General features: G+C 38.2%; 1 protein-coding gene across 1 annotated transcript; it reads right to left on the minus strand.

The window, feature by feature from the left end:
- Positions 1-2,480: 2,480 nt before the first annotated feature.
- Positions 2,481-3,437, minus strand: LOC130874547 (olfactory receptor 10X1-like). Its single transcript, XM_057769926.1, has one exon. The coding sequence runs from the start codon at positions 3,435-3,437 to the stop codon at positions 2,481-2,483; it is 957 nt and encodes a 318-aa protein (XP_057625909.1).
- Positions 3,438-15,693: the final 12,256 nt, after the last annotated feature.

Consider the following 15,693-nt stretch of genomic DNA (forward strand, 5'->3'; position numbering starts at 1 on the left):
CTACTTATGATAATGTTGGCTATGCTTTTGTCATATATAAACATTGTTATATTGAAGTATGTTCCCTTCAACCCCATTTTCTCTAGTACTTTTATCATGATGCTATATTGAATCTTACTGATGTCCTTTTCTGCATCTATTAGTAAGATCATATGATTTCTATCTTCACGTCATTATTACATATATCTTGATTGTTGTAGGTGATCCTTTTATATTTGTGTACAGTTTTGTTTACAACTATTTTAACTAATTTTCAATGTGTTACTTATTTTATGTGTATGAATCCTTTGCCTTCATGTACTTACAGTCACTGCATGTATACTTGGTGCCTGCTGAGGTTAGAAGAGGCACTGTAACTGGAGTTGGGGATCTTTGTGAGGCACTCGGGATCTGGGAACTAAACCCAGGTGTTCTGTGAGAGCAAGTGTTCTTAACCTCTGAGCCATCTTTTGAGCTCCTAATTTGTGAGTATTTTGCGGAGAATTATTTTCATCTATGTTAGTGGTATGATGTATAGTTGTCTTTTTAAATTGTTTAAAATTTAATCAAAATATATTTATGTCACATTCCCCCTCCACTTTTCTTCCTCCATCACCTCTCAGGCCCACTCTCTCAGTCTTTCCATTTCCAAAACATACCTCTCAAATTCATATCCCCCTTTTCTTTGAGCATTATTGTTACATATGTGTATATAAACACATAAATGTATAAAAACATCCAGCTAAGTGTATTTATTATTGTTGCTGTGCCTATGATTTCAGGGTAGCCACAGTTGGGGATATCTACAACACCACTCCTGCTCCTAAGGCTCAGGGTACTTCATTGAAAAGGGAGGGGAAAGACTGTAAGATCCAGAAGAGCAGGAAGTCCATAGTCAGACTGTGTCTCCTAGAAATGGCAGGGAAACTTACCTATGGTACCTCAACTATATGGCTGCCTAAACAAGAGCTGAAAAATGGCAATACCAATAGACCTGCTGCTTCAGAAAGGGGCATCTCGTAGACTCTATGGCCAGAGAAAGAACTTCAGGTAACTGCCCGTTTGTGTTGAGTCTTTATCTGGAAGACACGGAGCTCTTTGACAGAAAATAACTGATAAAAAGTTTCAAAAAATTTTCTAGATTTTCATGACTGAATATTTTGCAAGATCTGTCACTATTCTTCTTTTACAGACATTATGCAGTGTTTCTGTTTTGTTCTTGGTATTAAACAAATGAAGGTATGTTCATCTTATTTCCTGTTCTACATTTTGATTACTCTTAAAAATCTTTGCTAAGTGCATTTTTGGTGAAATTCTTTAATATCATACATAAGCCATCAACACTTGCTTTTGAATATTCTCACTACAAAGATAACATAAGCGCATTCCTTATTTTCAACTTTAACAAAATGATAAAATGTGTAGTTATTAATAGCTTGTTTATTTACATGAAAGGTGTTGAATGGTTTCCTCTATTCTGCAAAGGTTGAAATCATTGGGAAGCAACAGTCTCATCCATATGTTACTGTTAAAACAATCAGTAGTGGGGCAAAGGCTAAGTATGATAAAAATACAACGCAACAAACTGCTAATTCTACAAGTTCTTGAAAAATGAAGCTAAAATGCAAAAATAAATTAGTAAACAGTGATTAGTATGATGTGACTATTTAACAAATGGGTTTTTGTTTGTGTATGTATATATGTGTGTGTGTGTGTGCACACATATACATATATGTGTGTGTGTGTGCTTTTACAAACAAACAGCCGTTGATTTTTTACAATATATATCTCCCATCAGAAATTTAGAAATAGCTTTTATTATGGGAAGTCCAACTTGGTACATGTTGGGAACAGTGAGACCCCAGATGCTGAATTTCTTGTAGTCTCCTGATCTGAATGCCTACAGCTGCTCTGAGCACCAGACCTTCAGGAGTTCCTGATGGCAGGAGAGTGGTTTCTGGTGGGTTTTGCTGGGGTGTGGCTATCTCTATATAATCTGCCCCTGAACACAATAAAGGGGGCATTCTTGGGGAATTCAAGGAAGACCCCTGTCACTGTCTCTCTGTCTGTGTGTGTCTGTGTATTTTAACCTCCAGCCCCCTTGCCCGAAGCTCGCGAACTGGGTACAGAGCACAGAGCACAGACACGGGGGCGCAGTGTGCGGCAGGTACATGAAAATATTTTCAGAAATATTTACTATTTGCATCTTTAGAAATTTAAAACATCACTCAGTGCAGTGGTCACATTACTGCTTTTGCTTCTGCTCTTTCCTCACTTATGAGAGGTACAGAATGCCCAGAAATTGGCAGAGTCTTCTTATCCAGGACATTATTCTTTTCATGGTAGTGGAAAGAAGAGGGATTGGATAACGTCCTGATCATGCTTAGAAAATGCCTGGGACAGGATAGGTGAAAGTCTCAGTCGTGTGCTCCTGGATTTCACCGTTCCATAGAAGTCACAGAGTGAATGTTCCATTGACTCCTGGAGGAAGCTAAACTACATTAAACCAGAAACAATAGTCCAAGGTTATTTTTCAAGAATACTGTCTTTCTTGTGATCTTTCTAAAAGCATTCTTCATATCCTTATTCCTGAGGCTGAATATGATGGGACTGAGGAAAGGGGTAATGATAGTATAAGGAACTGCTATAAGGGAATCATCTCCCCCGGAGGCTTCTGGCTTCAGATAAGCAATGGATGCAAAACCAAAGTGGATGATGACCACAGTGAGGTGTGAGGCACAGGTGGAAAATGCCTTTTGCTTACCCTCAGCTGAAGGAATCTTGAGCACAGAAGAAAGGATGAAGACATAAGTCAAGGAGATGAGCAAGAATGTACCCACTAAGCCTAACATCGACATTAGCGTTACAATGAATTCTGTGAGGTCACTGTCTATGCAGGACAGTCGCACAACTGCCCTCATGTTGCAGAAGAAGTGTCTGATGAGGTTGGGTGTGCAGAAAGACACCCTGAATGTTAGTGCAATTTGTATAAAAGAGACCAAAAAGCCTCCAGCCCAAGCAGAGGCCACAAGCTGTCCACATGCAACATTGGTCATAAGAAGAGGATATCGGAGGGGGTTACAGATGGCCAGGAAGCGGTCATACCCCATCAAGGTGAGAATGACACAATTTGTTCCACCGAGGCCCAGGAAAAAGCACATCTGCAAGCCGCAGCCAGTGACGGAAATGCGCCTGTCCCTGTCCAGGAGGTCTGCCAGCATCTTGGGGATGATAGTCAGGGTGTAGCAGGTCTCAGAGAAGGAGAGTGCACTGAGGAAGAGGTACATAGGGGTGTGGAGAGATCTGTCCACCCAAGTCAATCCCATGATGGTCAGGTTGCCCGCAAGAGTGAGAAGATAGAGGCAGAAGAAGACTACAAAGAGGAAGGTCTGTATATGTGGGTAAGCGGAGAAGCCTACGAGAATGAATTCCTTCAGGATTGTTTGGTTGATCGCCATTGCTTGGGTTCCTGAAATGTGAAAGAAGGAATGGACAAACCTTCAATCCTCCTCATTCTTTAATATTTCCAAATGAAATAAATGATGTGTATAAGAAAAATCTGTAGACTTACAACATATAACCAGTTTAGTAAAAACTTAGCTATGCATGTAGATGCCATGATTTTCTAATCATCCAGTCATTTCTTCATCAATAAATTATTATGATATGACTATGTACTGTGTGACCATTTTGGTCTTTTAAAGTACTTCGTTGGCTGGTAATTTAACATAGGTTAAATATCCAATTGATATTCAGACAAAAGTTGCTCAGATACATTAGCTGAGCTATATTTAGGTAAAACTCTCGACAATAAAAAAATGCTGAGTGAGTGAGGATTCAGCCTGTGAAACTTTTCAGTGGATAATGCATTTGCTGAACAATCATGCGGATGGTAGTTCAAAATACAACATCCAAATAAAAGTTGGACAAGTCTGTATCCCAGCACTGGAGATGTAGAGACAGAATATCTGGGGTAATTGGACATCAGGGTATATGGAGCTGGGAATCTCTGACTTCAGCAGAGACACTGCCTCAGCAATTGAAGAAGAGAATAAATGAGAAGACACACAATGTCAACTTTGGGCCTTCTTGTATATGGGCACTCATGTGTACCCATAAATGTATGCAAAAAATCATACTCACACATAAACATAAAAGTCGTGATATAAAATAAAAGAACATGCTGAAAGATAAAGGAACATTTAGGTATAACACAGACACTCATAAATAATAAATACCCTCTAAGCATTGACTGAGTAGAGACTGAGAGGGATTTCTAAGTGCTGTGGGTTACAGCTGTTGGAGAAACCTGAAGTGATCTTTCTTTTTGAAGAAGTCACCTAGGTCATAAATTATTAAAAAATGCTTTAAAAGTTGTTTTGCCTTTGATACTCTGAGAGGAAGGAAGCATAGAAGTTAAAATATCTAAGCATTTAACAAAACATGGCATATCAAGTTGCACTAAGTACCTCCCTATGTATTAATGCTGGGCAAGGAGACTGAGTAGGAGGGGTAGGTCTCAAAAACATGTAAAAGTGCTGGAAACAGTCCCCATTCCCACTGTTAAGAGTCCCACAAGAAGACTAAGCTACACAAGTGTAACATATATGCAAACAGCCTAGGTCAGTTCCATGCCGGCTCCCTGGTTGCTGGTTTACTCTCTATGAGTCCCTATGAGTCCCGCTTATTTGATTCTGGGAGTTTTCTTGTGGTGTCCTTGAGGCGTCTGGCTCCTACAATTCTTTCTCCCCCTCTTCTGCAAGACTTCCTGAACTCTGCCTAATGTTTGAATGTGGTAGATCTGCCCTTTTGTAAACAGAAATTGAGGGGAAGTGGTTGGGGGTGGGAATAGAGGGGGGATTTGGGTGAGGGACTGGGAGGAGAGGAGGGTGGGCAAGTTTCCCTGAGATGTAAAATAAAAGTAAATTTATTAAAAAGTATCTTAGCATTCGATTTGAAAAGAGTTATTTATCATAAAACAGTGCAGTTCCATATCGGAGATATATACATATATAGTTAGCATTGCCCCACCGTCAAGACTCTAGATACAGCACAGAAAAGGAGGCAGAAATAATGCAAGATCTGGACAATGGGGAGGATGCTTTGAGTTGCTGTCTTAGGGATATTATCTGGTGACTCCAATCATGATCTTACACCTGCACAGGATTGAGGCAGCCCAATTCCTAGCATGTAGAACTGATGATCTCCAGACCTGTTTACATTCTGATTGTCCATTGGCAGTGGATTGTTTCTGGAAGAGAGAAAAAAAATTAATCTTCGATGAATATATGGCCACTAGTATGAGTATGAGGTTACCCATACTCTAGTGGGAACATGCATGCTCATATGGGTAGCTCTAATTAGGCTTATTAAACTATAAAAAAGGAAGATGTGGGACAGTGTTCATATTCATACTTTATTATACTTCATTGCCTATATATACATACATATTACATATATATTACACACACACACATATATGCAATTTTCAAGAAATGAGAAAATAAATAAAAAGAACACCCAGGATACTCGGGATTAATAATTAGATCATGTGATATTGACAGACTCAGTATGTAAGTCCAACACAGAAGATAATGAGATTGTGCTCACTTTCTGAGTGCTCATATCATCACTAAAAAGAATGAGAGAGAGAGATGCTGTGAGTCTCTGTGTGGATTCTTCAGTAACTCTGATTTACTTAATCTATTCTCCCCTGACTTCCCCAACATGATGCCTGTCTATATTATTAATATATTCAACTTTTCTATTACACAGAGCTCATTTTCCTGTCTTGCACGTCAATGTATTTTATAAGTAGCATTTACAGAGTCTCCATTTTCCAAATTTTTTCAAATGTTTATTGGTTTTTCACTTCACTGCATAAGTATGAAGTGCATAAGGCAGCTGTGATCTGTGTAGGACAGCTGAGATTACCTTACTTTGGAAATAATTGTATCTAGGAAGAGGCATATTTGTAACAGGAAACATACTCTCCATTCTTTCCACTCCCTATTGTTTTCCTTTCAAGGATGTGACCATGATCATCATTTCTGTGTTTCTCAAGGTGATTCTGCAGAACACTTTAAGAAGACAGGAATTCTTAGTGAGTGTTGGATGGATAAATTAAGAATCAGAAAGTGACTAATCGGGAAACAATGTCTGTTTTACTTTTTCAGTACTGTGAGTTTTGAACATGTAGAATACAGAGCTTACATAGTCTTTAGATTTGTTCAGTATAGATTAAGCTTCTTATGGCAGAATCTGTCCTACCATTGTCAGAAGAGGCACAGAAAAATATTGTAAACATCTAAGTTATGCAGTGATGATATGCAACCCTGTGGGCTCCACCTCACATGTCTCTTTCACTCTTTTGTCTTATTACACCTGCTTCAGTTATCTTTCTTCCCATGCCATGTACGAACAACGTGGCCCTAATGTTTTCCTTTCCGTTTTCCCTTTGTCATGCTGTCTCAATACCTTCCTATCTATAAATAATCATTTCTCAGTTGGAAGGTAGGGAGTTTATGTTCTCTTCATAGGTATTTTACAGAGGCTTGTATTTTAGGAAACCCTGGCCTTCTTCAGGAGCCTTTCAGTGTACGCATTTTTAGTACCTGAAGATACCCTAAGTCTTCCAGGTCTCAAAATTTACTTACATAGTATTACTCAATTTACTGATAGGATTACTTTTATATAACATTCTGAGCTTTCATTCTTTCTCTCCCAGAGAAGTTTGGTCCCTGAAAAAAATCACAGAATAGGGGTTGTTTGCAAAGTTGTCATTACTATTAGAAGTATTTTCAATTGCTAACACTGGTGTGTTGGCTCAGGCCTGTTATACTGTAATTTTAGCTCACAAAAGGTTGAAGCAGGAGGGTTGTATGAGCTCAACAATTCCCCGGGCTAAACAGTAAGTTCGAGGCCAACATTGGTTAATGTATAATATCATGTATTGTTCATTATTATTATTATTATTATTATTTTGAAAATCTGGGAAGATCACTCAGCAGTTAAGAACACTTGCTGCATTTCCTAGGGACCGTAGCTCAGACTCCAGCACCCACATAAGAAAGCCCACAAATGACACTAACTCCAGCTCCAGTTATTAGATCCCACCTCATCTTCATATTTTGAAGTCTTCACTAAATCTACTGTCCACAGTTCAGTTTGGGTTATCTGTATATGGTGAAGAGAATTACATACGCTCTTCAATGCCAAATGGAAATAATGAGGAGGGACTTAGTGCTGTCCCACGGATACTTTCTTTCTGTGGTTACAAGTAATTATGAATGAAAGAGAGCCAGTAGATCTAAAATTCTTTCCTACCTTTCATTTAATTAAATTTAAGAGTGAAGTCACTGCCGTGGATGTATTCTTCTGGAAGATATTCTTCACAGTTTCTGTGTCATCATCTGTTGCCTCCTCCTAAGAAATAAAGGCTGAGTTATAAAAACCACTGGTTGAAGAGTCTGGATTCTTTTATTACCGATTGTTTGGTGACCTTAAGAAAAGTTGCTATACCTTTTGCATTTGAATATCTGCACTTGGCAAGGACAGAGTTTGATGAGTTGGTGCAGCTTTGCTTTTTCTGTGGCTCCTGAGTTGTGTGATATGAGGGTTAAGTGGTGAAGTAGCTTGAGCTCATCCCTCTCCACCCACTAAATGACTGCAGATAGAGTCTTGCTTTCTGTCGCTGTGAGAAGCTGTGTGATTATTATCAAAGGTTGAGCCTCCCCAGCTCTTGAGGTTTGTGTGGTTCTGGTTAGGAGAGCCCTGGAGATCCCTGTAGTCTTTCATCAGAGAAGGAAGAAAACTTTTCTTCCTCAACTTTGTAATTTGATCTCATTAGTTTTAGGGTTTTCTCTAACATGCGGCCTCTGAAACATTCCTGTAAATCCTCGGGGATTTGCTGAGTGCAGAGTTCATCCTGCCCGCAAACAATGCTTTCTGCTGCTCAGTGATGTTGATCTGGCAGGAAGCCCGAGTGGAAACTGGGACCTGTTGTGGGAAAGGGCAGGCTGTGTCCCGCCACCCGGCTCCTGGCCATCGGCTAGCTTTATACCCGAAATAATTACACGGAAACTATATTCTTTTAAACACTGCTTGGCCCATTAGCTCTAGCCTCTTACTGGCTAACTCTCACATCTATATTAACCCATTTCTAATGATATTCTTAACCTACACCCATCTCGGAGAGGAGAGCTATGGCGACTATCCGACTCCACTTCCTTTCTCCCAAAATTCTGTTTTGTTTACTCCGCCTACCTAATTTTCTGTCCTATCAGGGACAAGGCAGTTTCTTTATTAATTAACCAATAAAAGCATCAAATAGACAGATGACCCTCCTCCATCAGGGACCCACAGTGCTCATTGAGTTTTTTTGTCTCTGAAACAGGTGCTTCTTTGAATAAAACTTTAATAAGTCCCCTTCTCCTTATTTCTTATTTAGACTTTGACCGCAGGCTGCAATGGCCACTCTTGATTGGTCTATATAAGCCAGCTGTAGCAAAAAATTCTTGATATGTCAGTTCAGTGGAAAACTCCCATCTGATTAAATGTATCTACCGCTTTCCTCCAGGTGATGTCTGATTATCCCAGACTGCATTCAACAAGAATTCTATTAGATCAGTTTAGCAGGAATCCCCTTTGATCCAGCATATGTCGCAGTAATTTCTCGCCCACAGAAATCCTTCCCTGTGCCATGGCTACAGCCCTGCTTTTTCCATTCTGTATAAAACGTTGTGCCCGTGCTCCATTTTTAGGTGGATTGTTTTCTTTCTTGATGTTTTGCTTTTAGATCATTGTATATTCTAGATACTAACCTTCTCTCAGATTTATAGCAAGTAAATATTTTTCCCATTCTGAAGGCTGTCTCTTGACTCAAGTAATTGTGTCTTTTGCTACATAGGAACCCTTTCCTTTCCTGAAGTCTCTTCTATTAATTGTTGGTCTTTTCATTGTTTTTATTGAGCTATACATTTTCCCCACTCCTCTTCTTCCCTCCCCTCTCCCCTTCCACCTTACCCCTTGGCCCACATGATCCCAAATGACTTAGGAGATTTTTCTCTTTTTCTCCTTCCTAAGTGGATCCATGTGTGTCTCTCTAGGATTGTGAACTGTAGGCTGGTTATCCTTTGCTTTATGTCTAATATCTGCTTATGAGTGAATACATATTACATTTGTTTTTCTGGGTCAGAGTTACTTGTATCAATATGTTTTTTTTTTCTGTTTCTATTCATTTGCCTGCAAATTTCAAGATATCATTTTTTTTTTACTACTGAGTAGTATTCCACTGTGTAAATATACCACATTTTCCTTATCCATTTTTTTTTTTTTTTTGGTTGAGGGGCATCTAGGTTGTTTTCTGGTTCTGGCTATAACAAACAGTGCTGCTTTGAACAAAGTTAAGCACATATCTTTGTTGTATGATTGAGCATCCTTTGATTACATGCCAAAAGTGGTATTGCTGGGTCTTGAGGTAGATTGATCCCTCACTTTCTGAGAAACTGCCATACTGATTTCCAAAGTGGCTGGACATGGTTGCACTCCCACCAGCAATTCAGGAGTATCCCACGTACTCTACATCCTCTCCTGAATAAACTGTCATCAGTTTCTTTGATCTTGGCCATCTGACAGATGTAAGGTGGAATATTAGAATTGTTTTGATTTACATTTTTCTGATGGCTAATGAGGCTGAGCATTTCCTTAAATGTCTTTCAGTCATTTGGGATTCCTCTGTTGAGAGTTCTCTGTTTAGGTCTGTACCCAATTTTGTTTGTTGAATCATTTGTTCTTTTGATGTCTAGCTTCTTGAGTTCCTTGTATAATTTGGAGATCAGTCTTCTGTCAGATTTCAGGTTGGTGAAGATCTTTTCCCGTTCTGTAGGCTGCTTTTTTGTTTTGTTGATGATGTTCTTTGCTTTTACAGATGCTTCTCAGTTTCAGGAAGTCCCATTTATTAATTCCTGCTCTCAGTATCTGTGGTACTGGGGTTTTATTTAGGAAGTCGTCTCCTGTGCCCATGCATTGAGGGCTACTTTCCGCTTTCTTTTCTGTAAGGTTCAATTCAATGTGACTGATTTATGTAGAGGTCTTTGATCCATTTGAACTTAAGTTTTGTGCATTGTGATAGATATGGATCTATTTGCATTTTTACATATTGATATCCAGTTATGCCAGTACTATTTGTTGAATATGCTTTCCTTTGTTTTTTCCATTTTGTAATTTTAGCTTCTTTGTAAAAAATTAGGTATTCATAGATATATGGATTGATATTTGGGTCTTCAGTTAGATTCCATTAGTCCTCATTTTTATGCCAAAACCAAGCTGTTTTCATCACTGTAACTCTATAGCAGAGTTTGAAGTCAGGAGTGGTGATTCCTTCAGAAGTTCCTCTATTGTACAGGACTGTTTTAACTATCCTGGATGTTTTGTTTTTTCCTATGAAGTTGAGTATTGTTCTTTCAAGATCTGTGAAGAATTGTGGTGGGATTATGATGGGTATTGCATTGAATTTGTAGATTGCCTTTGGTAAGATTGCCATTTTTACTATGTTAATCTTCTCTATCCAAGAGCATGGAAGATCTTTTTATTTTTAAATGTCTTCTTTGATTTAGTTCTTCAAAGATTTAAAGTTCTTGTCTTACATGTCCATCACTTGTTTGCTTAGAATTACCCCAAGATTTTTTATGTTATTTGTGGTTATTGTAAAGGGTAATATTTCTCTGATTTCTTTCTCAGTACATTTAACATCTGTATATAGGAGGACTACTACCAATTTTTTTTGGCATGTGTTCATTTTGTATCCTGCTGCATCACTGAAGGTTGAAGGTGTTTATCAGTTGTAGGAGTTCCCTGGTAGAATTTTTGGGGTTACTTATGTATAGTATCATATCATCAACAAATAGCAAAAGTTTGACTTCTTTCCAATATGCATCCCTTAATATCCTTTTGCTGTTTTATTGCTCTAACTAGAAGTTCAAGTAATATATTGAATAAATATGGGGTGAGTGAACAACCTTTTCTTGTTTCCGATTTTAGTGTGATCGCTTTGAGTTTCTCCCCGTTTAGTTTGGTGTTGGCTCTTGACTTGCTGTATATTGCCTTCATTATTGTTAGGGATGTTCCTTGTATCCCTGATTTCTCCAAGACCTTTATCAAGAAGGGATGTTGAATATTGTCAAAGGTTTTTTCAACATCAAATGAGATGATCATATGCTTTTTTTTTTTTTCAGTTTGTTTATATGGCAGATTACATTGCCAGATTCATATGCTGAACCAGCCCTGCAACTCTGGGATGAAGTCTACTTGGTCATGGTGGATGACTTTTCTGATGTGTTCTCGGATTCAGATTGCCAGTATTTTATTGAATATTTTTGCATCAATGTTCATGAGGGAGATTGATCTCTAATTATCTTTCTTAGTTGTGTCTGTGTATGATTTGGGTATCAGATTAACTGCAGCCTCGTAAAAAGAGTTTTGCAATGTTCCTTCTGTTCTTATTCTATAGAATAATTTGAGGAGTATTGGTATTAGTTATTCTTTGAAATTCTTGCAGAATTCTGCACTGAAACCATCTGGTTCTAGGCTTTTGTTTGCTTATTTGTTTGAGAGACTTTTAATGACTGCTTCTATTTCCTTGGGGGTTATAGTTCTATTCAAGTTGTTTTTCTGGTCTTCATTTAATTTTAGTATGTGGTACCTATCCAGAAGTTGTCCAGTACCTTTATATTTTCCAATTTTGAGGAGTACCAGTTTTTTTCTGTTTTTCTCATATTCCCTTTTCATTTCTAATTTTGTTAATTTGGATATTCTCTATCTGTCATTTGGTTAATTTGGATAAAGGTTTGTATAATTTGTTGATTTTTCTAGATGAACCAACTCTTTGTCTCATTGATTTTTTTGTATTGTTTTCATTTATTCTATTTTGTTGATTTCAACTTTCAATTTGATTATTTCCTGCCATCTAGTCCTCCTGGGTAAGTTTGCTTCTTTTTGTTCTAGAGCTTTCAGGTGTGCTGTTAACTCTCTAGTGTGAGATTCTTTTCAGATTTTTAATATAGGCATTTAGTGCTATGAACTTTCCTCTTAGCACTGTAAGTACTGTAAGTTTGGATATGTTATGTATTCATTTTCACTGAAATTTAGGAAATCATTAATTTCTTTCTTTATTTCTTCCTTGACCAGTGGTGATTCATTGAGCATTGTTCAGTTTCCATTAAGTGGGCTTTATGCAATTAGTGTCATTGAATTCTAACTTTAAGTCATGATGATCTGATAAGACACAGGGGGGTTTCCAATTTTTTTGTGTCTGTTGAAATTTTTTTGTTACCTAGTATGTGGTCGACTTTAGAGAAGGATTCATGAAATGCTGAGAAGGAGGTTTACTCTTTTGTGTTTGGGTGAAATGTTCTATAGATATTTATTAATCCCATTTGGAGTATAACAGTTCCTTTATTTCTCTGTTAAGTTCTTGTCTGGCAGACCTGTGGTGAGAGTGGTATGTTGGAATTGTCTATTCTTAATGTATAGGGCTTGATGTATGATGTACGATTTAAGCTTTAGTAATATTTCTTTTACAAATGAGAGTGCCCTTGTAAGTAGGGCATAGATTTCAGTATTGAGACTTCATCTTGTTGTATTTTTCTTGTAATGAAATGACCTTCTTCATCTCTTTTGACTAATTTATTTTGAAGACTATATTGTTATATATTAGGATAGCTATACCAGCTTGTTTCTTAGGTACATTTGATTGGAATTTTTTCCAACCCTTTACTCTAAGGTAATGTCTGTCTTTGTAGTTGAGGTGAGTTTCTTACATGCTGCATAAGGATGGATTCTGTTTCCTTTTTTTTTTTTTTTTGAGACAGGGTTTCTCTGTAGCTTTTTGGTTCCTGTCCTGGAACTAGCTCTTGTAGACCAGGCTGGCCTCGAACTCACAGAGATCCTCCTGCCTCTGCCTCCCAAGTGCTGGGATTAAAGGCGTGTGCCACCACCGCCTGGCTTGGATTCTGTTTTCTTATCCAGTCTGGTAGCCTGTGTCTTTTTATAGATGAATTGAGTCCATTGATATTAAGGGATATTAATGACCAGTGATTGGTAGTTTCTATTATTATTCTTTTTGTTGTTGGTGGTGGTATTGTGTGTGGGTTTTTCTTTTTTGGAGTTGCTGGTGTGGAATTATCTATTTCTTGTGTTTTTGTGGGTATAGCTAAAAGTTCCTAGGGTTGAAGTTTTCCTTCTAGTATTTTCTGTAGGGCTGAATTTGTGGAAAGACATTGATTAAATATGGTTTTGTCATTGAATATCTTGTTTCCTCTGTCTATCATGATTGAAAGTTTTGCTGGCTATAGTAGTCTGGGTTGGCATTATGGTCTCTTAGTATCTACATGACACCTGACTAGGACCTTCTGGCTTTCATTGTCTGTTCATCTTTACTTGCTAGTATTCATCACCAGGAGTCCTTGGTCTGGACTGAGGCTCTGGTTTCTGCTACACTACTGATAATGGGCTCTTACTGGGGTCTTCTTGGGTTTCCTGTTGTTTTTGTCATTGAGATGCTGTTGTTTTGGATCTGAAGTTTCCTCCCTTCACAGGTTTATGCATTTGGTATGTCGGGGTGGGCCAATTCATAGCCCTTATTCTGGGCCTCAGTTGGTCATCTTGCTAGCTTTCCCTCATCATACAACATATTCTAACACTCACCTCTCTGTTTTCCCATCTAGAAGAAGTATAGACTTCACTCACTCAAGTTATGAAACTCCTTGTGATTTATAGAAAACCTAACTGAAACCGGTATGATTTTCACTTCTATGAAGAAGTATTTGACCCATGACTCCCCCTTAGTAACTGAAAGGAAGACACAGGAGCAACTTATGACAAGAAAAGGCCGTGTGAGGAAGCTAACCTACCCCTATGAGTCTGTAACAACAAGGCTCTTGTTGGAGTAATATTAAGTACAGATTACTATTAACTGAAGATTCCTGCAGGTAAGTCATTTCTCTTTCTGATTTTCTCTATGAGAAGTTTGTTTGGTGGAAACTGGTATTCCACTTAAACTTGGAAAGATTCAAGGAAAGTTGGAATTTCCCCACTCCCAGAGGTGCCTGGTGAACTGGAGACTGTTGTAATAGGAGCGGCCGGGCTGCGTCCCCGGCACCCAGCCGCCCACATGGCTAGCTTATGAACCAAAATAATTACACGGAAACTGTATTCTTTTAATCACTGCCTGGCCCATTAGCTACAGCCTCTTACTGGCTAGCTCTTACATATTGATCTAACCCATTTCTAATATTCTGTGTAGTACCACGAGCTGGCTTACCAGGAAAGATCTTAACCTGCGTCTGTCTGGAGTGGGAGAATCATGGCGACTCCCTACTCGGCTTCTTTCTCCCAGCATTCTGTCTGTTTACTCCACCCACCTAAGGGCTGGCCTATAAATGGGCCAAGGCAGTTTCTTTATTAAATGAAAGTAACTCCTCCATCACATTATTAAATCAATACTGTTTTAAAGTTCAGTTTTTATTTGCATACAGCAAAATGAGCAGAACAGGATTGATTTACGGTGGGAATGCTTTCACAGGACCAGAGTTCAGTTGTCATCATCCACACTAGAGGGCTCACAACTGCACAGCTCTAGCTCCAAAGGATGTGATGCCCTCTTCCAGCCTCCATAGTCACCTGCACATATGTGCCATTCATTCAAGTATACTTACACCCATATATTAAAATAAGCCATAAGAAAAACAAAGAAGTTTATTTGTTTGTTTGTTTTGAGACAGGGTTTCTCTGTGTAACAGCCCTGGCTGTCCTGGAACTCACTATGCAGATCAGGTTGGTGGCTAACTCAGAGATCTCTCTGCCTCTGCCTCCTGAGTACTGGGATTAAAGGCGTGCACCACCACTGTACAGCTCTGTTTTCTTCTTAATGATTATATTTTCATTAAGAATAAAATATCAAAAAAGAAAATATAATTTCTGACTCAAAAAAGCAAAGAAATGCTAAGGTATATTCTTTGAGCCAGAGAGGGGCTCGCCCATGAGAACTTGTTAGAGAAAAGCATGGAGACTGCTGAAATGATGGTCGTTGTGTGTGATTATACATTCTCTCTTATTTTGTTTGCGATGATTCATGTCTATAAACATTGCTATAAATAATTCCATGATAACTTTAACTGGCATGAGCTTAAAAATGCATGCTAAAATTCCAAGATCACCAACTAAAACTTTCAAGAAAAACGGTCATAAAACTTGAATTTATGCTAATACTTAACTTTATTTCAAATATTTCTCATCTTTTGCATGTTTATAACTGGTGGAAGGTTATCAGGAATAGTACTGAAGTAGAAAGAATACTTTTTAAAAAATGTCTTTATAATGTCTTCTTCAATTCTCTTGCTAATATGGCACCAGTTGACTTTCTTATCATAAAATCATATTGTAGGCATTGAATTTAATTTTTCCTTGCCTTAGTTATCTCTATTAAAAAAATAAAGATATTATTAATTGTAGTAGCAGGTAGCTTGTTCGTCCCAGCCACCCAGAACCGAAATAATCACACAGAAACTGTATTAATTAAATCACTGCTTGGCCCATTAGCTCTAGCTTCTTATTGGCTAACTCTTACATATTAATTTAATCCATTTCTATTAATTTGTGTATGGCCACCTGGCTGTGGCTTACCGGCTAACGTTCCCAGCATCTATGTCTGGCGGC

This window comes from Chionomys nivalis, chromosome 5 (genome assembly GCF_950005125.1).
Source record: "Chionomys nivalis chromosome 5, mChiNiv1.1, whole genome shotgun sequence".
Classification (NCBI taxonomy): Eukaryota; Metazoa; Chordata; class Mammalia; order Rodentia; family Cricetidae; genus Chionomys; species Chionomys nivalis.